Below are 27,752 nucleotides of genomic sequence, written 5' to 3'. Positions count from 1 at the left end.
CATTCAAACAGTAAAATATTTATTGTCACCAAAATGAAATAGACCAGAAGATATTTTTGTCAAGAGATGCAACAGTTAAGGCATACATGTCGGTTTTGAGTCTGTAATAAATATGCTATAAAATATTATAGGTTGCATTTTTGTAGAAAGAGGAAAAGGCACATTACAAGGTATTTATTTGGACTCTATAGTACTATAAGGTTAAAAACCTGCAAAAATATTGGCACTATAAACATTTAGATTACAATGGCAAGATGACATCTTCAAGCTCCCTTCCAAAGCTCTCGGTTATAAAAGGCCTTCTGGCTAATATAGATAATGCTGGAACCTTCTACCAATTGTACTGGCTATCTTGTCTTCTGGTCATTGCAATTTGCAAGATGGCTACTGCTTATCTATTGCATTCAATTAACACACAAAAAAAAGAAAAGAACAGGAAATTTGTTTTATTCTCTTGGTCACAAAGATTCAAAAAGCATTAAATGCTATCCCAATGTTTTAAAAAGCATTTTCAAATATTTGCATTTAAACCACAAAAATGACTTTGTTGCATAATTGCTACAGGAAAATGAGTAAAGCAACTTGCCTATTTTTGGACAGGAATAGTGAAAAATCGAAATCATTAAAGAAAAAAAATAACAGCATACCTATAGCTAATATAAATGCCCAAATTATGATTACAATCCATTTTAGGCTCTATAATCCATGATCTGAATCAGTTTTTCATCTTGTGGGAATCACAATAGGAATAAATTGTAACAATTATGAATAGTTATACCCAAAAGATGGATGGATGGATAGGCAAATGAAAGTTTCAGAGCATTTGTGGATTTCCAATTAACATATTTTAAATTCCATCCTTTTTATTCTTTCCAGTTCTGCAGTTAATATGTTTGGCCTGATGTACTGATTCCAAATTTTATAGTGCCTTGAATTGCTTTTTCAAATAAAGTTGTACTTTATAAAACTTACAAAAATAAATAATACACTGAAGACATTTAATGCAACAATTCCCCAGTTGCGAAAATACAGGTAGCAGCTGGACTTGCCTTGTATATCATACAGAGCAAAGGGCAGCTGTTTTATTCCAAGTTTTCAATAACCCTTGATTTTGGACACGGATTTCAGAGCCCAGATTCTGTTTAATCATAGCAGCAGCTAACTATGTGTCCCATGGTACAACAGCACCAAGTGTTATGCTCAAAAGGAGGGCTATCTCAGACTAGGGTGATGGAAAGAAATAATAATGTAGATAAAGTTGAGACTGATCGTACCTTCTCAGTGATTTTTCATGACGTGGCTATTCTGATTTGTACAGTGTTTCACTCCTTGCCACAGTCCGAAACACTAAGTACAGTAGCACAATAGTAAAAAGAGCTGGTTTTTTTTTTTTTAAAAGCAATAAAATATCAGAAGGTATACTGTGTTAAACTGCCTTCATGTCGGATGTATTAAGATGCAAAAGGAATGTGTCAATTAATTCTGACCGAACCAATTGTATACAGAAAAAAATTACAACTAAAACATGTTTTCTACCCCTATGAGCAGATTCTGGAATACAGCCCCGTAATTTGGGATTCATCAACCATGATAATATGTTTGTGCTTATTTGCTCCTTACCAAGAGGAAAAGAATTAAAAATACAGGAATCGTCATGATTCAATATATATAAAATGCAAGAAGTTTTTCCTATGGAAAAAGGGGTTGTGTCCTGCGCAGGCATTCACCTTTCTCTTAAGTATCTACTCCAAATTCAAGTTGCCGTAGGGCAGAGGTCTTTAAACTTGGCAACTTTAAGACTTGGGGACTTCAACTCCCAGAAGCTATTCCCCATAGCTGGCTGGAGAATTCTGAGAGTTGAAGTCCACAAGTCTTAAAATTGCCAAGTTTAGCGACCCCTATCTGAGGGTGTCTCTGGATTCCCCCCCCTCCCACTAGTTATAAACACCTCTTTTAGATGATGATAAGACTGGTTGTTACAAAAAAATACTAAGCTATCAGCCATTGTACATGAATCAGTTGTTTAAACCAGTTATTAACAATTTCTTTCTCTTCAAGACACCTTCATTGGATCTGGTCATCTAAGAGAATTCAGAGTTTATCAGTGGATAAATCGAGTCAGATAAAATAAGGGCAGGACAGCATTGTAGCTGTCATTACTTTCTACATCACCCTAGAACAGGTGTCAAGCTCGATTGCGTCACGTGACGTATCATGACTTTTGCCTTTACGGAGACGGAGTGGGCGTAGCCTGTGTGTGATGCATCCAGCACATAGGCTGCCAGTTTGACACCCTGCCTTAGAAGATGGTTAGGAATGAATCCATGTCTCTCCAGTCAAAGTCAGCCCTTGCATTGCATAAGCTAAGGCAGGGGTGTCAAACCCGCGTCATCACATTGTCATCACGTGATGTAACACAACTTTCCCTTACTTTTGCTAAATTTGGGTGTGCATGGCCAGCGCGTGACACATCCTGCCCACAGGCCGCGAGTTTGATACCCCTGAGCTAAGGCAATCATGATGAATGCTGACTTGGGCAACTGTAGTGGGAAAAGGAAATGGCCTTGGGGGAGAGATGGAAAAGCAACTACCAAGATAATAGCCAAAAAAAAAGAAGGGAGCAGAAATGTATCTTGAATAAAGTTTCAGGAAAGACCCTCTCTAGATCTCCCAAGGATAAAGAGAGAGAGGGAGAAAATGTATTCAGACTCGTAAGATTCTACTACTATATATTTACAATAAAAGTAGTATTGGACTACATAGCTTTGGTTTCCGAGATGAGGGCAGCTGTAAAAGGACAGTCATTTAGACTCTAATGACGTTATTAGCACCCAGTTGAGGAGGAAATGCTTTTGGATGTCCTTCATGAAAGAATTTGGCCAAGGCTATAAAGAAACTCAATGTCAAGGGTGATAAAGGTGCATTTCTTGGTCCAAGTTGACCAAAATGCTATTTGTAAAGAATTTTTCAGAACAAGCACAGCTTTGTGACTGTTTCCAAAAAAAACCTGCCACGGAATTCTCTTGTTGAGAAATGCTGATTATACTAACTCTTATTTCATCTTCATTATCATCATCATCTAAAAAAATGACATACCATGAAATCCTCTCTCTTCACCCCCAACAGTACATGAAAGTTTTTGGTGGAGGCCAAAAAGCAAACAAATCACAATGGGAAAATATTACGGTAGTTTATCCCTCCTTGTTTCTAGGAGTTCAATTTAGAGCATTAATGTGATAGTTTGCTGTGTTTCATAGTTTCAATAATATTTTTTTTTTGGCAAAGGCTGCGGGAGCTGGATCTTTATGGCTTTGAATTCATTATTTTGATCTTATTTTTTTTTATGTGTACAGTAAAAAACTTCTTTTATGGCATTCCTTTGAAATTAAGAAGAAATCGCCCATTTAAGCTCTAGAAATGGAAAAAGCTGGTCCGGAACCATTGTATGGCGCAGAGAGAAAATGCCCATCAACCAAAAGATTCCAAACTAGATGAAACATCATAGCGTATTCATCAATATAGCAGAGCATATTTAAAATAAAGGCACTTTGACAAGAGACGGCATAATTAATTATTTTTTCCCATCGATGTGTAGTATTCTGTCAACACCTTCCATGCTTTGGGCGCCATGAACCCATCGGGGGGATTGTCACCTTCACGAGCCAATTTTCTCATGCGTGTGCCAGAAATGAAATCAAATTCATTGTGCCTGGTGGAAGAACAAATGGGAAACATGAAGAGAGGGTAAGCGTATTGCAATAACGAAAACAGTGCTCAAAAGGTTGCATTTTCCCAATCTTTGTTCACTTTCTGAACATTCAAATTGATCTGACATGGAAGCTATTTTTTACATATTACTGAAGAGTAATCATTCACACATACAAATTGTCAGCCTCTGCTTTGCTGTTGCTTCGACTGCCATGAAACGGGGAGGGAGGGCATGGTATTTGGGAGGGGTTACTCATTGTGCTGGAGGAAGGTTCTGGAGTTCAGCTGCCTGTCGGACTACGCATGCGTAGGAGATTCCCGCCAGGACTAATGGCACTGACATTCCATCTTCCTTTTGAAGTTATCTCACACCTGACACTTGGGAGAATTATGATTGGACTGTAGCTGTGATGCCAAGGGGTGGGGAATGGGCTATTCTATATATCAATCGCTTTCGCGCCTAAATAATCAGACTTCGCTTCGCTATGCCTTTAATCATTTATAATTAGTAAAAGTACACTTGATTTCTACTCATGGAGTCTCGTGGTCTTCTTTCCTAATCATCTAATGGAGAGGATCTGACACAAATAGTAATTCAGGTTGCTGCATCATCTGAACAACTCATAACATTTCATTGCTCGGTGATGATCATCCAAGAATTCAAATTTTTAAAGACTATTCAGAAGCAAATGTCTATGGAGGTTCTCAACCATCCAGGTTATGGCTGTGTCAAATGTGTTTTTTTTCTTCCAAAAAGCAACTGGACTTTCTTGGTGTTTTCTTGGAAAATGTTTTGCTTCTCATCCAAGAAAGCTCTTTAGTTCTTTGGCTTCTTGTACAAGAAGCAAAATGTTTTCAAAGAAAACACCAAAAAAGTCCAGTTGCTTTTTGGAAAAAGAACACATTTGGGATATTCAGAAGCAAAAAAACCTCCCATAACACCAACCTAAAACCGCATCCCAAGTTAGCGTATTGTATTTACCACACTTTTCTCTATAACAGACAGTGACGTGCGGTGAGGTTTATGGCTCGTGAGGCACTGACATCACAATCTTTTTATTAAAATGCCTTCGTAATACAGGGCATTTTAATAAAAGGATCTGCCGTTTTGTCCCGTCCTTGCGCGTTTCAAAGGGATGGCGGGCAAGAGCGTATCACCGAGGACCATATGCAGTGACCACCAGTGGCCAACAACAACAAAAAAAGAGATTTTTGAGGGGGGAGCAAGGAGCTGAGGAGTTCCTTGTTGTGTTTTCCACAACGGATGACAGTCCCTCCGAGGAGGGGAGAGGGAGGAGAGAGAGAGAGATGATGATGATGACAATTAAGTATCAAAAGCCTTGTCAGTTTGACAATATAATACGTTATCCAAAATTATAAATAATATTACTTTCAGCTGCATTTTTTTGCCATCTCTATTATTTTCTTTTTTTAAAAATCAGACTTGCTCCCAATTTGTGCCTTCTGGCAAACTGCAGTTTTCTTGGCAAGAGATCTAGCTTGCCATTGCTTTCATCATAGGTCTGAGAAAGTTTTTTTCTTTCTTTCTTTCTTTCTTTCTTTCTTTCTTTCTTTCTTTCTTTTCTTTTCTTTTCTTTTCCTTTCTTTCCCCCTGATTTGTTTCCCTCTCTTTTCTCTCTCTCTCATTCTCTCCCTTCAGCTCTTTCATTTCTCTCTCTCTAGCGCTGAGGAGTCTCCTGCACAGCATGGCTCTGTGAACTAAGAGATAAGCACAAGAAAAGGACTGGAGCTCTTCTCCTTTGACACCCGTTGACGCTTTCGCCCAGCGCTAAAAGCCGCCCCGATCCTCCCTCCCTTCCTCTCCACAACCTTCCCCCTGAAAGTTTTTTCCTAAATAATACTAGCAGCCATTTCATCTTCACCAAAGTAGACACACATACACACACACACACACACACGCACACATACACACATGCACAGACACCAAACAAAAAAATAAAATTAAATTAAAAATGGCAGAAATGGAGAAAGAAGTGAGCCCTCCAGAAAATAAAAGAAGGAAGAAGCTGGCTCATCCTGTAAAAATGGAAATCAATGAAGAGATAAAGGTACATCTCTGCGCTCCCCCTTTATTGTCACTATTGCAAGCAAGAAGGGAAGAAAAAGGGAAGAGGGGTAGCTTTTGAACCGTTGAATCACAGGAAGAACGAGCGCCCTCTACTATGAGGTTGGAGAATTGCGTGCCTCGAGCGATCATAAAACGCTTAAAAAGTCAGACTAGATGAGGCACGCAGTTCTCTTGCCTCATAGTAGAGGGCGCTTTTTAGAGGTTTTTTTTAATCAGTTAAACAGAGTCATCCACGGTGAGGCAGCAGCTAGCTAGCGTCACCTCAGCTCTCGCTTTTTCCCTTTTACAGTTTTTTTTCTTTTCATGATGAGAGCGGTGAGAAATGGGATACTTATACTTCAGATATTGCAAAAGCCAGTCTCTGGTTCCCGTGCTTATCCAGTAACATTTAACACATATCACATGTCTCTTTTTTTTAAAAAAACAACACATTTTCTAATTTTCCAAACTCAATCCTGAACAAGGTGTTGAATATGTATTCTGTGAACTGTAGTTCAAATTAGGATTAGATCAAGATAGGGAAGCAATTTTCACCATTTTTGTCATGTGTTAAGATGAGAGTTAAAATTCTCAAAATTCCCTTTCTATTTTCTCCCATTTGATCAAAAGAAAAAAATCTGGAAGGTTTTAGTTAAACCTGGTTTAATACCTCATGTATTAGGAAGACAAACCAATTAATGTAAGCTTTGATCAGCTTTGAGGATCTTATCAGTTCAGCCAAGACCAACTCTTGAGAAGCTAAATAAAATAATGTAAATATATAAAATAATGTAAATATATAAAATATATAAAATAATATATAAAATATAAAATAAATATAAAATAAATATAAAATAAAAAATAAATATAAAATATAAAATAAATATTAAATAAATAAATATAAAATATAAAATAAATATTAAATAAATAAATATAAAATATAAAATAAATATAAAATATAAAATAAATATTAAATAAATAAATATAAAATATAAAATAAATATAAAATATAAAATAAATATAAAATATAAAATAAATATAAAATATAAAATAAATATAAAATAAATATAAAATATAAAATAAATATAAAATATAAATAAATATAAAATATAAAATAAATATAAAATATAAAATATAAAATAAATATAAAATATAAAATAAATATAAAATATAAAATAAATATAAAATATAAAATAAATATAAAATATAAAATAAATATAAAATATAAAATAAATATAAAATATAAAATAAATATAAAATATAAAATAAATATAAAATAATAAAATAAATTAATAAAGGATGTAATGGTAGCTTGGTTCCACTGGTTAGACACCAATGAGGACACAGCTAATGTGAGAAAGGGCTAATTATGGAGTTGTAATTGACTATTATTACTTACCTGTCCGGATCATAGAAAAGCATTGCTTTTTGCACTTTGTTGTATGCAGCTACTCGGAAGGGAATTATTTCCACCGAGGTTAGTCCTGGAGCCATGCTAAGCACCTTTCCACCTTGTGTGGGTTCATACAGATCTTTCTTGGTCTCTGGATGAGGCATACCCGCCGGATCTCGACCCACAATGTAGAAATTGGCACCAGCAATCATTCGAGACCTACAATGCCACTGGACCTGCCATAAGAATGTCAGAATGCTATAAAAAGAGTGGGTGGGAGGGTACTTCAAGGCCTCGTAGGCTACAATCCTACACCCACTAACTCGAAGGCTTCAATAAATGAAGTGAGATTTACTCTCAAGCAGACTCATTCACATTCATACTATGTCAGGTATTTAAAATATTTCAATACAGTAATAAGAGAGAGAGAGAGAGGGAGGGAGAGAGAGAGAGATCTAATATCAGAAATCCCCCTTTTTATCTCTTTGAAAACTTCATGTCATCAAACCCAAATATTAGAAAGGATTGTACAAAGATGGGGATGGCACTGTCCTGGCTCTCTGTTATTTTCCCAACCATACCTGTTCTAAACTTGTCCTAGATTAATTGCTCCTGATGGACAGTCTTAAATTAAAGAAAATTTCTATAATTATGTTTTAAAACATTAAGTGGGAAAGAAAAGAAAACATAGCTATGGTTTCTCCCTTATTTCCTTCCCTTCTTTTCCTACTGTTGCAAAAAAAAATCGAATGAAAATAATGTTCAGGGAGCTAAACTCCATACCTCCGTCGGGCCAGCGTACAACATAGGAGAAGGGAAAATTGCCACGACGGTGGATTTGGGATCCAAGACATGCTCTTCTAGCACTGCAGCATGCTGCTTCATGCGCCAGTCCAAGGGCACATCATCATCCTTGGTCCATCCGCCGAGAGGATGCAGGAGCAGCACTGGGTGCTTATAGCCCTTCTCCAGCAGCCGGCGTTTAGTATCCTGCATTAGTAGAGCATGTCCGTTGTGCACGGGATTACGAAGTTGGAAAGCAAAAACTGCATCTGAAATATAAGGAGCGTGGCATTGGGAGAATCAGGAACACATTAACTGGAAAGGGCGACATCAAGCGGAACTTGACTTATACAAAGAGCTACCTGCGTTCATCTCTCTAAACTTCTCCCTCAGCTCCAACGGAGTCAAGCGGTATTGGTCTAGTCCATCGTTCCATTTTATTCTCTCTAGTACAAGGAGTTCACCCCCAGCAAGCCAGTCTCCACTCTCCATCACCATCTATCAAAAGATATTACCAGGTATTAGAAAGAACCGATATTCAACTATAATAATTCAGTCTCCATGTAAAACTTACATTATTCCAGATAATTACAGTAAGTTCAATTCTCATAATTGTATCCCGGGCTATGTTAATTGGAACTAGAAGTTAGGGTCAAACAATATCTGGATCAGGGGTGGGTTCCGGATTCTTTTACTGCCGCTTTGCTCAGGGACGCGCTTCGGGGCCGCGGCCACCAATAGAACCGGTTCAGGGGCGTGGATGGCCGAGTTACTACCTACTCGGCCAAACCAGTCTGAACCGGTAGGAACCCACCTCTGATGCCCGTAGGTTCCTATACCTCAGATCTAAAGTAAGGAGAAATTACAAATTTGGGGATATTGCTACTTAAAGCATGGCTGTCAAAATGGATTGCTTGGAGGACCGGAGTAGCATTGTAGTTGTTCTCCACAGGCTGGCCGGGGACGGTGGGAAGGAGACGAGATGAATGGCCTCTTGCAGCACCCTGCCAGCCAAAACGGTCCCTCCCTTACAACGGGGCTCTGGGCAGTATACAATAAAGCCGAGGTGGCGTAGTGGGTAGAGTGCAGTACTGCAGGCCACTTCAGCTGACTGCTATCTGCAGTTCAGCGGTTCAAATCTCACCGGCTCAAGGTTGACTCAGCCTTCCATCCTTCCGAGGTGGGTGAAATGAGGACTCAGACTGTGGGGGCGATATGCTGACTCTGTAAACCGGGCTGAAATCCCTATGAAGTGGTATATAAGTCTAACTGCTATTGCTATTGCTAATAAAATATTAAAACATAAAAGCAGTATATAAAGTTTAAAATTTTTAAAAAGGCAGGAATGATAAAAACACTGTTAATAATTAATTGAAAGCTGAAGGCAGGGCTTTCAGAGTGCTAACCAGCCCCATAGCTGCATGCTCTTCTGTGCTCCCCAAGCAAGCTTGCAAAGCCAATTCTTTTACTCCTTTCCAGAAGGCCAGGAGAGTGCGAGAACAGCAGAGGAGGCGCTCTTCCTGGACCCCACCAGTTGGAATCCCGAGCCGAGGTGGCGCAGTGTGTAGAGTGCAGTACTGCAGGCCACTTCAGCTGACTGCTAGTTCAGCAGTTCAGCGGTTCAAATCTCACCCGCTCAGGGTTGACTCACCCTTCCATCCTTCCGAGGTGGGTAAAATGAGGACCCAGACTGTGGGGGCGATATGCTAAACCGCTTAGAGAGGGCTGAAAGCCCTATGAAGCGGTATATAAGTCTAACTGCTATTGCTATTGCTAATTCTTTTTAATTCTTTATTCCTTAAGCAGATGAAGCTCTGAGCAAGCTAGTCAGGTTAGATAGTGACATTCTGTCTAAAAGCAGAAAAATAATGAAAATTATAATAAATAAAATAATAATGCCATGGTTTGGACTGCATTCCTATATCCAAGAATTCTTAGTATTCGAAACTTTTCCCAGTGAGGACTTAAATCAGTGTTTCTCAACCTTGGCAACTTGAAGATGTCCGGACTTCAATTCCCAGAATTCCCCAGCCAGCTGGGGAATTCTGGGAGTTGAAGTCCGGACATCTTCAAGTTGCCAAGGTTGAGAAACACTGACTTAAATCATCATTCATATTGACTACTGCCAGTAACAATGGAAAGCCGTGAAAAGTATCACAGTGCACTAAGGGTATCAACACCCTGAGATCCTGTCAAAAAGTTAAGATGGCTGCTATAACATGTCAGTGAAGACTCAATCATCCAGGCAAAAAGTATCTAAAAGGTTAAATCATGGCAAATGGACCAAAGTTTGTTCACTTGAGACGTTTCGTTGCTCATTCAAGCAACTTCAGCAGACAAAATTTAAAAAAATAAATAAATTAGATAGTCAGAAAATTGTCGGAATGTACCAGCTCTTGCTACGTCAACTTCAAGGGTTTCTCTCTGCCTATCTAATTTTTTTTTAAGTTTTTAAAATTAAAATTAAATGTAATGGCAAAGTCAAAGCCGGTGGTGAAATTCAATTTTTTTTACTACCAGGGTGTGGCTTGGTGGGTGTGGTGTGGTTTGGTGGGCGTGGCTTGGTGGGCATTACAGGGGAAGGATACTGCAAAATCTCCATTCCCACCCCACTCTGGGGCCAGCCAGAGGTGGCATCTGCCAGTTCTCCGAAGTACTCAAAATTTCCGCTACTGGTTCTCCAGAACCTGTCAGAACCTGATGGATTTCACCCCTGGTCAAAGCCCTCCCTTGTGTCAGCCTGCAAAATGACTTCAGCTGAAGCCATGCTTACTTCTGTTTTGTTTCTTGGTTGCCATTCAAGGGGGAGAGCATGGAGGGGATCTCAGGAACGTGGGGCTTCAGTCGGGTAGCCCGTGACCCATCAAAACCGCGCCCGATTAAACTGCGTCGCTGACGTCATCAACAGGGCGACAACAGCCAGTGCTGAGAAAGAAGGGCGCTTTAAATAGCGCTTTGAAAGCAAGCCGATTCAACTTAAGATAAGGGTTAGGTTTAGGGTTAGGGTTAGGTTTAGGTTAAGGGTTAGGTTTAGGGTTAGGTTAAGGGTTAGGTTTAGGGGGGTTAGGTTTAGGGGTTAATTTTAGGTTTAGGGTTTACAGCGTGCTTCTGTCTCCGCGCTGTTGTCGCCCTGTTGATGACGTCAGCGACGCGGTTTAGTCGGGCGCGGTTTTGTGGGTGAACCGGGTAGCCATAACATCCACCGGCTGGCATGTGAACCAAGGTCATTTCAATGGACAGTTGTCCAAGTTGAGCGGGAACCTACACCTGGACTGATTGGCCCATGTGATGAGATACAAACGGGGTGGGGAGGTCTTATTCTTTGAACTATCCCTAAACACAGCAATCATTTAGAGCTAGCTTCACCTTTCTAAGTGCCAATATAATGTACTCAATAAAAAATCTCTTGAATCTGAACGAAGTGTCAGAGTCCTGACTTCCCTGAGTTCATTCCTCGGAATGATGACACCATGCATCTGAAAAGAGGCGGGCCTTCAATCGGGTGGTTGTGGCTGGCCTCTTGATGCAGTCCATCAGATGCCACTGAATGAGATAATTTATTTAAATTTCTGGAGGCAAAAATAGAACCAATTTGTGCTTACTTTTACATGTGGGTGCTTTGCGCAGGTGGTTCCCCAAACGCGAGCACAACGCTCTTCCTTCCTGTGTTCAAAAAACTCTGGATTTTTAAGGATTGCCACCCTCCGCCCATTGTACTCCAGGGTGAATGCACTGCACCCTTCCAAGCGTTTTTTGTCTTCTGCAGAGACGGGAAGTACAATCGGTATGCTCAAGTTGATAACACCATCTGTGCAAAAGAAACATGGATGTCAATCAATTAATTTCAAATTAATTTTAAAAATTAAGGAGGAAACTTGGCTGTGTTTGATTTGTAAATGTGTTTTTATTTTCCATTTTCATTTTCGTACAGTCACATATATACTGTGCAGAACCGGGGCCATATAACATTAAACAATAAACACAGCCATTCCTCTTGTCAATAATACCCCCCAAAATAGAAACCCAATGTACCTCTTCGACCCTCCATACACCCTTTCTTTCGCCCCCCTCCAACTTTCCATCTTCCCTCCATCATTCCCCTCTACCCTACTTCCCCTCCCCCTCTACCACTCCTCTCTCCCGATTTGAAATCCCTAGAAAAGGAGATTCTCAACAGAAGGCTCTCTGAAAAGTTAAACACTTGATTTTTGTGCTTATTTCCTTATTTCCAAGCTACCTATAGTATTCTTACAGTTTAGTAGCATAGAGTTTTCCCTTTTCTATGAGAAATTAACGATCTCAAGATATATGTAGGACACCTAGAGCAGAACCTCAAACTAGAAAATGTTTCTTCCTCTTTCACAAAGTATCCTTTGTATAAATACTTTGAAGGAAAACCATTCAAGTTTAATGCAATAATTTCACTTGAAGGGCATTCTCCACGCTTTGTAAAGCTAAATATCTAGTAGCAGTTATGAATCTCAGACTGAAGATCAATCACATCATTTAGATTTGGTTTTAATAGTTGGCCCCTCTCATTTAATTTTATATGTTAGAATTGTGTTCTTTCTGTTTTTAATACTAGGAATTGCTCTTTCTTCTCCTTTTTGAACAGATGGCTGTTGAATCATTTCCTCAATTTTAGTTGGCGATAAAGGTCAATTCTCCATATAATGTTTGTGTGTGTGTGTGTGTGTGTGTGTGTGTGTAAATCGCTGTCTGAATCAAACAATTAACGTCCTATGGTCCAATTCATGAACTTCCCTAGGATAGCCTAAAACAGTGATGGCGAACCTTTTTCGCATCGGGTTCCAAAAGCTTCCCTGAAGTCTACGGAGGCGAAAAATAGGTCAACACGCAAACCAGAAATCCGTTCCCGAACTTCCGGTTTGCGCGTTGGGCAGTTTTGCACCCTCTAGAGGCTTCCCCGAAGCCTCTAAAACAGTGTTTCTCAACCTTGTCAGCGAATGCTGGCTGGGGAATTCTGGGAGTTGAAGTCCGGACATCTTCAAGTTGACAAGGTTGAGAAACACTGCTCTAGAAGGCGAAAAAACGGTTGGAAATCAGCTGGCCAGCGCGCGCATGTGCGCTGGAGCTGACAGGGCAACCCCTAGTGTGCCCTCAGAAATGGCTCTTTGTGCCACCTGTGGCACGCGTGCCATAGGTTCACCATCACGGGCCTACAACATAAAATCTAACAAAATGAAGAAAACCAAAAGTGTTCAGGAATGCTCATTCAGTTCTAAAGAGAAGGCAAAAAGCATCTCCACGTTTCCTACTTAGAGCTCTTAAGATGACCCTCATTTTGATATCAGAGTCCTAGTGCTCACTGCTACTTTCTTCACCGTTTCCATGCTTCTCATTTAATACTATATGGCACAAAATCATTTTAGGCTTAGGGGTTTCGCAAGCCCATTTCTTCCAAGAATACAACAGATCACTCATCAGGCATACATTCGTAACACAGCTGAGCAATAGGTTCTTGGCATCATATCTTGTCCTTTGTGGCTTATCCTGTCTGTTTGTTTCCATCCCAAAATCGGCAATGGCTTTTTCTGTCTTTTGTTTAGTTCTTCAAATGTTCTTCTTTAGTTTAAATCATTCACTTCAGCCCCTTGCGTGGTGTAGGAATCCAGATAAAAGCATTCCAGCCGGAGCCTCTGCCTGGATGCATGCAATGAAGGGAATCTCGCTGTTTCATTGATTCTACTATCAAATGCGCTTAACAATTAGAAACTTCCTAACTTTTAGTTAAGAGACTGCCTGCCCATAACTTAAATCCCGTTTTCTGACTCCTGAGCTCCAGAAGAACAGAGAACGGGGCTGACTTTTTTCTTTCATTAGTATTTATAGAGAGCACTTACTTCTTAAGGTAAAACTTGCCCATGTGCTTCAATCTATCTTTACCGAAATTGCTTTCCAGTTCCCAGATTAACAGAATAACAGAGTTGGAAGGGACCTTGGAGGTCTTCTAGCCCAGTGTTTTTCAACCTTTTCGTGCAAAGGCACACTTTTTTCATGAAAAAAATCACGAGGCACACCACCATTAGAAAATGTTAAAAAAATTTAACTCTGTGCCTATATTGACTATATACAAAAGTAATTTTCCCACGGCACACCTTACACTATGTCACGGCACACTAGTGTGCCACGGCACAGTGGTTTAAAAACACTGTTCTAGCCCAACCCCCTGCTCAAACAGGAAACCCTATAACATTTCATACAAATGGTTTGTCTGACCTCTTCTTAAAAACCTCCCATTGGATTACCCACAAGGTCTTTGTTGCCCTGCTCTGAACTTTTACAATTTGCATGAATCCTTTTTAATCCTTGTTCAGAGGAAAGGAAAGAATGACTACTGCCATTGGAATATTGCTGTTTTTCATTTAATAATAATAATAATTAATAATAATAATTATTAATAATAATTATCCTAGGCCCCTGGGTGGGGCCCGACTAGTAACCAATGCCAAATTCGGCGAAACAACTGGCCGCTGTGATACAATTGTATAATAATAATTCTGTTGTTGTGGTGGTGATGATGATGATGATGATACTACTACTACTACTACTACTACTACTACTACTAATAATAATAATAATAATAATAATAATACGTCCTAGGCCCCTGGGTGGGGTCCGACTAGTAATCAATGCTAAATCCGGCGAAACAACTGGCCGCTGTGATACAATTCTGTTGTTGCGAATAATAATAATAATATAATTTATTAATGATAAATTGTGATTTTTGTAAACCGCTCAGAGTCTATAGGTAAGAGCAGCATAGGAGGCTGAGAAAAAATAAGATGAACAATCTTATTAGACACATTACTTAATGGCCAATAAATAATAAACGAACTCACACCGATGCTATAAGCTGCCCAGAGTTGTTGGATATGAGATGAGCAGCAACTAAATTTCTCAAATAAATTAAATAAACTTCAGCTTAAAACCACATATACCTTTTTTTGAAGCCTCAATAGACTATTGGCCAATATTACTTTTTAATCAACCATGTCATCCAATTCTTTTTCATACTGTTTTTATCAAGCTGGATATTCCTCCTTTTATATGGGGTCACTTCGTTTCAGTTTCCTAAATGAGACACTTTGCATTTGCGCTTATAAAAATTGTCTGGTGTTTTCTGCCCATTGCTCTAACTTATGAAGATAATTTTGAATATCATTTCCACCTTCTAGTTATCCCCACCTAACTTTATGCCATCTGCAAATATGATAATATTCCCCTCATCAACAATTCCTTAATAAAAAAAATTGATTAGCGCAAATTGTGAGACTGAACCTTGTGCATCACACCTTCTGTTTGACAACAAGTCATCGATGAGGGCTTTTGAATCCATGTAATTGTTATGTCAACCAGCAAGCGCTTAACTCAGTGTTTCTCAACCTTAGCAACTTGAAGATGTCTGGACTTCAACTCCCAGAATTCCCCAGCCAGCGAATGCTGGCTGGGGAATTCTGGGAGTTGAAGTCCGGACATCTTCAAGTTGCCAAGGTTGAGAAACACTGGCTTAACTAGCTGGTTAATTATATACTTTTCAAATACTTTGTTGAAATGATATTTAGGGCATCCCCACATCTGGTTCTGTTGAAATGCCCTTTTTGGAAGTCCAAATTACATGTTCAGCTTCAGTTTTGCTTATAATCAAGAACTTTGCCATTACATGAATGGTATTTAAAGGAGGGAGAAGGGGGAAAAGGCCCTCTGGATTACAAATATAATACATTACATTGCATTTCAAGTTCTCAGTTCATGAAATAGAATCAATTAACGAATTAGAAGTGAAGCTTGTTTAGCCATTTGAGTTTGATTTCAAAGTTATTGGATGCTGTGACCATTCTCAATATTCTAACTTCCTGCAAAATAATTCTGATTTTCCTGAGTATGGGTTGGATCCAAAGATATTCAAGTGAGATGCTTTTACCTCATCATGTTGCCCTCCCAATCTTGGGGTTACATGTGACAAAGCAAGCGTTGAAAATTAAAGCTGTGGCATTGCGGGCAAAATAAATTTTCATTTATGTCGTGCCACTGGAGGCATGTACATTTCCATATGGAAAAATCATGCCCCAAAATAACTGGAATGGGGGCAAAAAATACAGACAATCCTCAACTACCTGTATTTAGGCAGTTCACTTAGTGACTTTTCAAAGTTATGACAACACTGAAAAAAGGGACATGACTGTTTTTCACACTTATGATCTCTGCACCCATCTTTTGCAACCTTCTGACAAGCAAAGTCAAGCCGGATTGATTTAACAAATGTGTTGCTAATTTAACAAGCACAGTGATTCACATAACAATTGTGGCAAGAAGGGTAATAAAATAGGGCAGAATTCACTTAACAAATGTCTCACTTGGCCACGTAAATGGTGGGCTCAATTGGGGTCCTACGTTGAGGATTGGGGTCCTACGTTGACCTGTGTGGTTGTGTGATTCTTGGCTATTTTAACTATTTGTATTGTGTTCTATGTTCTCCTTTTCCCCCTTTGAGTAGTTCGCCACCCTGAGTCCCTCCCGGAGAAGGGTGGCGTACAAATAAAATAAATCTAAATCTAAATGTTCAAACCTTCCTTGCAGCAATTCAGTCTCAGCTTCAGACAGGAGATGCCAATGTGAAACTGGAGCTCTCCGATGCCACTAGATGGCATCCGTAGAGCACTATCCACCAGTTCAATTTTTTTTTTAAAGTCCACTTCCATAGGATCATGTGAGAATTTCTCTAAGGATGTCTTGAAGAATCAGGATCTTTCTACATGTGGGAAACTTTCTAAAATAGGGAAGACTTCCGCACTATTACAATGGATCATTCAATGGTGCATAGGGACTGAAAACATCGCTCTTATACAGGCCAGTGCAAAAGAAAAGAAAAATATTGTTGTGAGCTTTGAAATGTTAATTGGGAAGTAAACTAACTGAAGGTCGTTAGCGGCAAGCATTTGCTGCCCGGATTCTTTACATTGTAATAGAATGCAAATGTTACCGTATTTTTCAGATTATAAGATGCACCAGAGCATAAAACGCACCAAGATTTTAAAGAGGTAAATTAAAAAATATATATTTTGCACTCTGCAGGCCTCCCAAACCCGCTTTTCACCCTTTTTTGTGAAAAACGGGGCATGCAGAGAGATTGAGAGGCCTGCAAAGTGCTCCCGGGGGCTGGGTGGGAGGCAAAAATCAGCAAAAAGGCCAATTTTTTGCAAAAACAGGCTTGTTTTTTGCAAAAAACAGGGCATGCATAGGCTTTGGGAGGCTTGTAGAGTGCTCCTGGGGGCTGGGGACACAAAAAAACAGGCGGTTGTGACTCATTTATGCCCTTCCCAACCCCCAGGAGCACTTTGCAGGACTCCCAAAGCCTATGCGCATCCATTTTTGCGAAGGGGGAAGGGTTTCGGGAGTCCAAAATGCTATATTCAGTGTATAAGATGCACCCAGATTTTCACCCTCTTCTGGGGGTGGGGGGTGGGGGGAAAGGTGCGTCTTATACTCTGAAAAATATGGTAATTTAGATACAGCTTGAATTTCCTTTCTAAAAAGGGCTTGCTCTGCACATGTGCAAGGGATGTTAAAATAATTTCACCCAGAACAAAAAGCCATACATGGAAAAATGATGGCTTACTTTTTGTTTGTTTTGTTTCTAAAGTCTAACGGAAAAATTCCATCAACAGAAGCGACTTTCTGGCTTCATGATGGACACCTTTGAATCCAAGCCGCAACAGAGGTTCCGTGGTCCTTGGGTTAAATTTCATATCTACCAAATCTACAGATCATCCTGTATCCATGCACAATCAGAAACTTTTCAGAAGTGGTTACAGTTATACTATGATTCAACCAGATGTACTTTTCTTTGTTTAACTCTTCCAACGGCATACTCTTATCAATGTTTTTTTTTTTAAAAAAACAAAATTTTGGAGAGAAATTCACAGAGACTGTGTTGTCGTCTGTTCATTTCCATAAAATCGTGTTTTAAAAGATGGTTAATATATCTGTAATCGATAATTCACTAAGTCATCTTACTGATGTCAGATGTGATATACAGAAAGTCTTCCAAATGTGTAACCCTTAAGCCTGTTACATCTATCCGAGTCAGCTATGGACACTTCTTGAGAATTCCCATTCTTGCAATCTCTCTAGGAATCCTCTCCTAATAACTAAACATCTGCTCCACTAGACCACAGGGATTTCATTAAGGGCCACATCAGTGTTATGTTTGATCTCAGGGGGCCAGAGTGGGTGACGCTGGGATGGGTGTGGCCAGCTCAATGTCACTCGTGTCAGGGACACCTGTGGTCGGAGCGCTCTGCCAGAGATAACAACGCCCTCCTACAACCCTCTGCCAGCGAAAATGGAGCTCAGGAGGGCCATGTGCGGTCCTCCCAAGCTCCATTTTCACTGGCAGAGGTACCATGGGCCAGTTCTTCGCTGTTTCCAGGGCAGCCCCGCAGGCCAGATCTAAGCACCCCGCAGGCCAGAACTAGCCCCGGGCCTTGAGTTTGACACCCCTGTCCTAGACTATCACAATGGGGAACACTGTGTTAGGATGTAAAATTCTAGAAAGAAGATGGTAAGGATCACAAGATAATAGACTTCAGGCTATGACTGGTAAACTGCCTTGGGTCAGTGGTTGATAAGCTTTGTGTAACCAATCTATTGAAGAAGAAGGCAAGAAGCAGGAGAAAGAGAAAGAGAATGCAAATTAAGAGTTGCCCTTTCCAAGTCAATGAAAATGTTGGAAAACCACAGTGTAACTGGTTGGATCATGAATATGCTTATGATTCTGGACTACTATATCGAAATTTCATTTCAGAAAATCTTGTCAATTAATCTTTTTGAATTATTTCCATAGCATAGCAAAAACAACTGAATACATACCAAGCTTGAATATACCAATTTTACCCACTCCTGGCAAAATATAAAGATAATTAACTTTTAATTGCTTTCCTTCTCAATCAATTAATATTTTAATTGCTTTCCTTCTCAATCACAAAGAGCTTCCAAAATATCAAAGATGACGCTTAAAACTCTAAACATGGTTTTCATGATTGCATGATGAGGACCAATCTACAAAGAGGGATCCACGGGTAGATGGCTCCATTTGTAGATGCGCGTAGCCAATGTATCAATGTGGTATCATGCATGTGACTAATTGAAGCAGTCCTATAATGAAGATGATAATATGGACTGCAAGGGGCTACATTTGAGTGAAGACTCTGGGATTTTCCATTTGATTTCCATAAGGACCATTGTAAGGTAAGTAAAGTTGAAACATTACGCATCTTCCCAGCTTAGTAAAACTGGATCTTACCAACATCCTAGCAAAGTAGAATGTAGTCAAGATCTTACTTAAAGTAGATGCCAATACCACAAGAATTAAAGGTGGTATAAATAAGAAGTGCCTGCTCCTTATATGGTGTTTGTATATCATCCCTGGAGAAACATGATAGTGGAAAACAAAGCTCCAGCAATGTGCTTGTTCAGTAAAATATTTCACATATCTATTAAACTGTTTTCAGTGCTCTCTTTAAAACTATTTTTATTGCTTTATTAGTTTCCGACAGCTGTTGATTATGCAGACTAAGCCATCCAAGATCATTCAAGGGGATTCACAAAAAAAGGAGCAATTTGAATCTAGACAGCCCCGCAGCCAATAAAATTACTCTGTGGCCTTTAGGACCAGAGTGAATGCAAGATCTAGGATTTGACTTGATTTGATCTGGCAATTTACCTGTCTATGATCAGCATATTTTTCTAGTTTATCGTAACGAAGGTACTAATTTCATTACACATTAGTCAAAGAATATTCTTAATGAGAATTTGGTTCTTTCAAAAGAAAATTTCCAAAAAGAATGCCTAAGGATAATGAATTAGTATATCATACCATCGAGCAAAGTGCCAAAATGGATAACTTGCAAATATTCTTTCTCCCGCATAAACCCTTTGAGTGGAGTGGCCCAACCTTCACTTAGGACTTGAACCCACTGCAGATCCAACTGGAAAATAAAGACAGTAGAGCATATGACATATGCACATGAAAATAAGGAGTTAACAGAATAACAGAGTTGGGAGGAGCCTTGGAGGTCCTCTAGTCCAACCCCCTGCTCAGGCAGGGGACCCTATACCATTCTGGACAAATGGCTGTCCAATCTCTTTGTGGAAACTCCTCAGTGATGGAGCACCCACAATTTCTGAAGGCCAGCCATTCCGCTAGTTTATTGTTCTTACTTGTCAGGAGCGCCGTTTTCAGCATTTCAACGCAACACTTTGAAAATAATTTTCTCATTAGCTATCAGAGCGTTCCCAATTAGGATCACTTGGATAAAATGAAAAATATTTTTTTTCCAATGGATATAATATACCTACCACTTCTGAAAATTATTCCTTATTTATAAGAAAATATTTGAAGACTCAGCCCTGATGTATCGGGGCCCTATTAGTTCAGTTGCTGAAATCCTTATTAGGGGCTGGTCTAGAAACCAGGAAACTATGAGTTCTAATCCGGCCTTAGTCGTGAAAGCTACCTGAGTAACCGCGGATCAGTCACTCTCTCTCAGCTCCACCCGCCTCAAAGATTAAGATTAAGATTTAGTTTATTTGTATGCCGCCCTTCTCCGGGAGGGACTCAGGGCGGCGAACAACTCAAAAGGGGAAAGTGGATACAAACACAATACACGTAATTAAAATACACAAGAGTCGCACAACCATACAAGTCGAGAGGGGAGGGGAACTCATCAACCCCAGGCCTGCCGGCACAACCAGGTTTTGACGGCTTTCCGGAAGGCCTGGAGAGAGGTGAGGGTCCGAATCTCTGCGGGGAGTTCATTCCAAAGGGCCGGAGCTGCTACAGAGAAGGCCCTCCCCCGGGTGGTAGCCAGATGGCATTGGCTGGTAGACGGAACCCGGAGGAGGCCGACCCTGTGCGATCTAACGGGTCTATGGGAGGTAATTGGCAGCAGGCGGTCTCTCAAGTACCCAGGTTGCTATTGTGAGGAAAAGAAGTGGAAAAAGCCTTATATATGTTTGCCACCTCCAGTAATTTATAAACGTAATGAAGATGGGATATAAATGAATGAATATTCTTCTCCTTCTGATCTCAGCAACACAGTGAGCATCTTGTTTAGAAGGAGTTATTCTTTTTGTTGAAGGCAGCTTTCAAGAGCCGGACAAAGAATATAACTGTTGTGGCCCGTCAGCTGCCCGATGAGGAGATTGGGGAAGAACTTTGGCCAGTTCTGGAACTTGGGGAAGGCTCTGATGGATGCTAACTGTCTGACCTAGAGATAGAGCCAGGACTGTCCGGCATTTTCCAGCCACCACAGAGGGGGCTCCCTTTGCTATGAGTGAGGAAGAACAGCTGGGGGGGGGGGCTGTTCCTGATGCACGTATGAGCAAAGCAGCTAGGAGAGGTGAACAACGGAGGACAAGGAGTCGACTCGGGAAGCAAATCAAATGTGGACGCTGAATGGCCCCTCCCTGGCTGGGGAATAAATAGAAGGAAAGGGGAGTGTTGCTCGTAGGAGACAACAGTTCATAGTTCAAGAGATTTTACTCATTGTGTTTCGTGCAAAAAAGACTGCCTTGTCAGCACTTAATTTGCAGCCTTTCAGCTGGGAGCTCACAGCCTTGGCCTTGCACTTATCGTAACGAACCGATAAGGTCTGTTGCTGCAGTTCACTCCCTGCAAGAGTCTTGCCTGGACTTTTTGGTTGGTGAATGCAATTAATTCACAAGAGGTAAATAAAGAAGGGTTTTTTTCTTTGTGAGGACTCTGTTTCTTGCTTCTGCGAAGGCTGGGTCAGAACAATAAGAGAATTCTGCAAAACCTTGGCATTTTATTTCCAGGAGATCCATAGTGACTTGAAGGCCAGCAGAACCAAAGAATAACACTCTCTTAAATATACTGTCTATATGTATATGCATATTTCTCTTAAACACACACACACACACACACACACACCTTTCACTTTTAGGATGTGCAAAGGGAAAGAAACCTTGTATATTTATTTTCTTCTAAAAATGCCTGATTACCTTCATATTACATTGCTTTGGCCCCAAAGCCCTTCCTTCCATCATTCATCCCTTTTTAATCTGGATTTTTAAAATGAAAAAAAGGTTTTAAAAAATTGAAATTTGAAGCAGAAATCTATTTCCCACTCGAAAAGGCCAATTAAAAAAGTATATTTCTCTTACTCAGCTCATCCTTAGTACTTCGAAGATGGCAAATATGGGAAATTAGTTTGCTTAAATCTAAGAACAGGATAAGGTGTTTTTTTTAATTAAAGGGAGGGTTTTCCTATATCAGAATCACAGTGTTCTTATTTCTTACCTTGGTAATGTTTATAGATGGCAAAGTACCAGCTTTAGCCCAAGTTTGTTCCACTTTATTTTCAGGTACAAACAGTTCAAGCACTTCTTTAATTGCAGTGGAAGGAACCAGGTTCTAACAGAGAAAGAAACAGGTAAGCGATAAAGTCCCCTTGTGAAACATGGGTTGGTTAAACACAGACCTGGAAAAAGTGAAAATGCTTTTTTGTGTGTGTGTGGATTAGGGTTTGTTATTGCAAACCAGCACATGATACCTGTTCTTGCAGGAGCTCCACAATAGTCTGGATGCATTCAGTCACTGAAAAAATGTTGGTTTTCAGCACAAGTTCGGGCATTTCTGGTTTCTCATACTCCGAATCGATTCCAGTGAATCCTAGAAAAGAGTTGGATATTCATTAAAGGTAAAGGTTCCCCTCCCCTTGCACATATGTGCTAGTCGTTCCTCATTTTAGGGGACAGTGCTCATCTCCCTTTAAAAGCTGAAGACCACTGCTGAAGACATCTCTGTGGTCATGCGGCCGGCATGGCTAAACCCCAAAGGTGCATGGAATGCTGTTACCTTCCCACCAAAGGTGGTCCCTATTTTTCTACTTTATTCTTACATGCTTTCGAACTGCTAGATTGGCAGGAGCTGGGACAAGTAACGGGAGCTCACTCGGTTACGCGGTGCTAGGGATTCAAACCACCCAACTTCTGATTGACAAGCTCAGCGTCTTAGCCACTAAGCCACGTGTCCCTTGGATATTCATTGGTGTAAGACAATATGTTCGAACTTCAAATCAAAGATCAAACAGGACACCCATAAAAACAATGGCTCTTCTGTCTTCTGCATCAACAGCTTTCAAAATCTCATCAGGTACTTCCCAACAATTTTTTCCCTAGCTAATATGGATTTACAGCTACCTGTTGGAGCCTCCACCAACTTGCTCAGTTACATAACCATTACTCAATCCCATCATTCAAATCCAATGATGTGACCTATACAAGAGTTCACAGAGTTTTGGTGCATTAGACTAGGACATTTGCAGATAAAGCTTGTATTTAGGAGCAGGGGTGTAAAAGAAGGGCGATTATGTAGATAGTACATATTTGCAGCTGGGATGAGATAATCAAACCTTTGATTTCTCCAGCTCGTGCTTTTTTGTATAGGCCTTTCACATCCCTACTTTCACAGATATTGAGAGGTGCATCCACAAAAACTTCAAAGAAAGGAAGCCTGGCTGTCTCATGAATGTTCCGTGCATTCTCACGGTCCTGTAAAAGGAACAAAGTAATAATCAGTAACGTAGCTATCTTGCTATTCATCATCTTTTAATGACTCCCTTGCAGGGTGGAGTCTGGGAAACTGAAAGGAGCTGGCAGAGTGTTTTAATGGCCAGATGCCCTTCCTGTCGCCAATGCCGAGTTTTGTTCAGCAGATATGTTCTCAATGTGCCCAGAGAGAGAAATAGCTACTTCTACTTAGGATCAAACTCACAGCCCTCTGATTGTGAGCTGAGAGCTCCACTTCTAGGTCACTGCACCATTTAGGTACCTTAGTGTTCTTTCTTCTTCTTAAATCTATTGTGTAAATATGAAGATATCTACACAGATACAGAAATACCTCCAAATGTTTCCCTCCAAATAAGACAGGATCTTATTTTCTTTTGACCCCCGAAATAAGCGCTTGGCCTTATTTTTGGGAAGGTCTTATTATTTTTCAGCTGCAGGAGGTGTCGAGCATGGTCACCTCATGGCTGCTGCTATGTTGCAATATTTTCAGGGAGGACTTATTTTGGGAGGGAGGGCTTATTTTAGCGCATGCGCTCAAAAGCCCTATTGGGTTTATTATCCAGGGAGATCTTATTTTTGGGGAAACAAGGTATGTAACACGATGATCAAAGTGTTCTGTTTTTTTCTGTTTCTGTCTTTGTCTCTCTCGCACATATACCAAGTTTTACCCATATTTATTGGCCAAATAGATAAAGGTTGGGTTACAAGGCCTAGAGCAGTGTTTCTCAACCTTGGCCACTTGAAGAAGTCCAGACATCTTCAAGTAGCCAAGGTTGAGAAACACTGGCCTAGAGTCTTCATTCCAATTCTAGTGATACTTTTTTAAAAAAATATGGCTTGAGCCAGAGAGAAAGAAAGACTGAAATGGCATCCAATTCCCACAAGTAAAATTTTGATTGATTGATTAATGGCAAGCTAAATGAAACTGATGAAGTCCAGAGTTTTGGGAGAGTTTCCTACTGGTGAAAGCTGGATTTGAAGATGATTAGAAAGAAGCACACAAAAGGATGTTACATTCCCCAAAAGAAGAAAAGTTTTACAAGGAAATGGTTTTCTTAAATCTGCGTCCCATAACAATTTTTTTTTTAAAGGACAGAATAATTCTCCAGACAGATTTACCTTTGCAAAAGGAGAAATGAAACTAGTAATGCAGACTAAGCCAGCATCTGCAAATAGTTTGGCAACTTCAGCAACACGGCGGATATTTTCTTCTCGGTCATCAGCAGAGAAACCTAGATTCTTGTTGAGACCATGACGAATGTTGTCCCCATCAAGAGAATAACAAGGGATGCCATGAGACATGAGGTATTCCTCAAGGGCAAACCCAATGGTTGTTTTACCAGCCCCAGAAAGACCTGTTAATCATAGGTAAAAAATTTTTAAAAACTGTGATGGTTCACCCCAACTTTTCCTAAATCCACAAGCATACCATAAAATAAAATTTCAAAATATGAAAAAACTTATTAATCTTTTTTTTGGTACTTTACAGCCAGGTCGTCTAACTAATCAAAAAAAAAAAAGAAGCATATACATGCCTTTAGTCCTTCAGTTTTATTAAACACTTTTCTAAGATCTCTTTATAGCTTCACGTTTTGGTAAAATAAATAAATGACGCATGCATTAGACCCATTAAAGCTTTCAAAATATTTTATACCTCCTGGAAGGGCAAATGCAAATCATAGCATTTCATATTTTAAAAGATGTTAAACACGTACTTTGCAGAACTGAACAATTAATAAAATTTATCACATAAGTCGCACGTAATCCACCTTTTGTTAATTTGTCAATATATTCCACAGTTACCAGGTTATGCATTTATAAACTCTGTATCTTATTATAACTTCTAAATCTGGGCAGCCAACAGATCCAGAAAGTTCTTTCATTACCCTCTTAGCAGTAATCTGGATTTCTGCAGGTCAATTTGGCAGCCTTATTATTTTTTTTCTACTACAATAGAAATTATAAGAACCTTCCCCAGATATTAATTTCCTAAGTTAGGAGAGAACACAATACCTGTTAGCCATACTGTGCAGCCACGAAATCCACCTTTTGTGCCCAAAACTTGTCCTCTCTTGTTTCTGCTAACATGATGGGCTTGGTACACCACATTGGTAGACCTTTGGAGGTTCTGAATATATAAATAACATAAAAAAAGCATTGTTGGTTTAGTAGCAAAATAAAAGAGCAAGCTCCAGTATGAACCTGTTGCAAAGCAGCACCCCAGGAAAAATACATTATTCAAACCTCACAGAATCATACGCCTTTATGCTTATATGCATATGTGCACCTGCGTGTTCCTGGTCTTCAGAAGTGTTTGCCTATGGAAATTTTTCTTTAGGGAAAGAATTTCACTTGTCCTGAATTAGTAATAAAGGATCAGAGGGTGCCTTGGGGGAACAAATCATTACGCAGAACACTCAGTTTCTATCACAACTTGGCCCATTAGCTTAACATAGTGTATACTTCCCGCTGTCAGACCTGGAAGCCATCTTTTGCATTAGGCCTTCAGGCCTGCCAATGTGGGGAAAATGGGTGGGGGGATTATATGGACTATGGGAGATATACAGTCATAATAACATTCCTTCCTCAGAGAGTCAAGGACATCTTGCCCTACACCTGGAAGTGTATGACTGGGAGGCATCTCCAGTTGGGATGGGGCCTGATTGGACGATGTGATGGACATATGGGTGCTGGGCAGGGATTTGAACTTTCATTTGGGTGGGGAAAACCTGGAAGCTTTCAGATTCGAGTTTTCCCAGATGTGTCAATATGACATCTGTAATAAAATGGGAACTTTGAGGAAACTCCTTCTTTTGTTGGGGTGTTACTTGGAACCAGAGGTGGGTTCCTACCAGTTCGCACCAGTTCGGTAGAACCGGTTCGTCAAATCTACCGAACCGGTTAGAAGAGGTTCCAAAATTTTTTGAAACCCACCACTGACACACACACACACACACACACACACACACACACACCACACACACACACACACACAGACAGACTCACACAGAGAAAGAGAAAGAAAGAAAAAGAAAGGAAGAAAGAAAAAAAGAAAGAAAAAGTGAGAGAGAGATGAAAGAAAAAAAGGAAAAAGGGACAGAGAGACAAAAGGAAGGAAGGAAGGAGGGAGAGAGAGAGAGAGAGAGAGAGACAGAGAGAGAGAAAACACATGGCCGGCAAGCCACCCCCACCAGGTCACATGGCTGGCAAGCCACTCCCACAAAGGAGGCCATACCCACAGAGTAAGTTCGAAATTTTTTTGAAACCCACCACTGCTTGGAACCCTGACAAGCCCCCCCCCCCTCATGCCTGCAATGTCACCAATCAGAGGGAGCATTTTAGGTAGAAATAAGAACATTGAACAGGTTGTTAAGAATTGGATGAATTTTTAATCTTCTGAAAAAAGGAATGGAGAAGGTGGGATGGAAAAGGTAGAAAAAGTTATGGAACCAAAGTCAGCCCTGGCCATCGCCATCAGGTTTCTCCTGATCGGAGAAATTGGTCAAAATATGTAGCGATGGAAGGAAATATCTTTTTTTTTTTTTAAGCCAAAAGTAGCTGATGGAGACAGGAAAGTTTCTCATCCTTATTGCAATGCTCCCCGACCTTTCTAGCTCCGTGGACCAGTGGTAGTGGTGGCAATGGGAGGGGGGGTAACGCTGATTTCACACATGCAGTCTAGATCCCACGCATGCGCAAATAAGCTTTGCATACTCGCTCTCTACTTGTGCGGCCCGGTTCCCAACAGTGCATGAACTGGTATCATTCCATAGATCGGGAATTGGGGACCCCCATCCTTATTGTACTCCCACTTTGAGTTCAAGCTTTTAAAATACTTGGATAGAATATTTAGATTGTTGTTTTTCTTTCAGGATAGTAAACCGCACTAGATATAGTTGAACTGATATCGATATAATTTTGCACAGGATTATACTTATAAAGCCCTTCATGGTATTGGACCTGGGTACTTGAGAGACCGCCTGCTGCCAATCACCTCCAATAGACCGATTAGATCCCACAGATTAGGCCTCCTCCGAATTCCATCCACCGGCCAGTGTCGACTGGCGACTACCCGGAGGAGAGCCTTCTCTGTGGCTGCTCCGACCCTCTGGAACGAGTTCCCCGTGGAGATTCGAACCCTCACCACCCTCCAGGCCTTCCGCACAGCCCTGAAAACCTGGCTCT

General features: G+C 40.2%; 1 protein-coding gene across 2 annotated transcripts; it reads right to left on the bottom strand.

Annotated features, from left to right (window-relative positions):
- Positions 1-2: 2 nt before the first annotated feature.
- Positions 3-25,740, bottom strand: PAPSS2 (3'-phosphoadenosine 5'-phosphosulfate synthase 2). Of its 2 annotated transcripts, XM_032231931.1 has the most exons (12): positions 25,581-25,740; positions 24,687-24,922; positions 23,411-23,549; positions 22,550-22,668; positions 22,297-22,410; positions 19,852-19,963; positions 18,846-18,875; positions 11,555-11,760; positions 8,315-8,450; positions 7,953-8,221; positions 7,176-7,405; positions 3-3,709 (listed from the first exon to the last, which is right to left on the bottom strand). In XM_032231931.1, exons 1-12 carry the CDS (start codon positions 25,723-25,725, stop codon positions 3,568-3,570), a joined length of 1,878 nt encoding a protein of 625 aa, XP_032087822.1. In that variant the 5' UTR covers positions 25,726-25,740; the 3' UTR covers positions 3-3,567. The 2 variants fall into 2 exon arrangements, with proteins under 2 accessions (XP_032087822.1, XP_032087824.1); XM_032231933.1 differs by lacking the exon at positions 18,846-18,875.
- Between the last annotated feature and the right edge of the window lie 2,012 nt (positions 25,741-27,752).

The sequence above is a fragment of the Thamnophis elegans genome, chromosome 15 (assembly GCF_009769535.1).
Source record: "Thamnophis elegans isolate rThaEle1 chromosome 15, rThaEle1.pri, whole genome shotgun sequence".
Taxonomy (NCBI): domain Eukaryota; kingdom Metazoa; phylum Chordata; class Lepidosauria; order Squamata; family Colubridae; genus Thamnophis; species Thamnophis elegans.
Note: the sequence above shows the minus strand (reverse complement) of the source record. Positions and strands in the feature narration are given on the sequence as shown.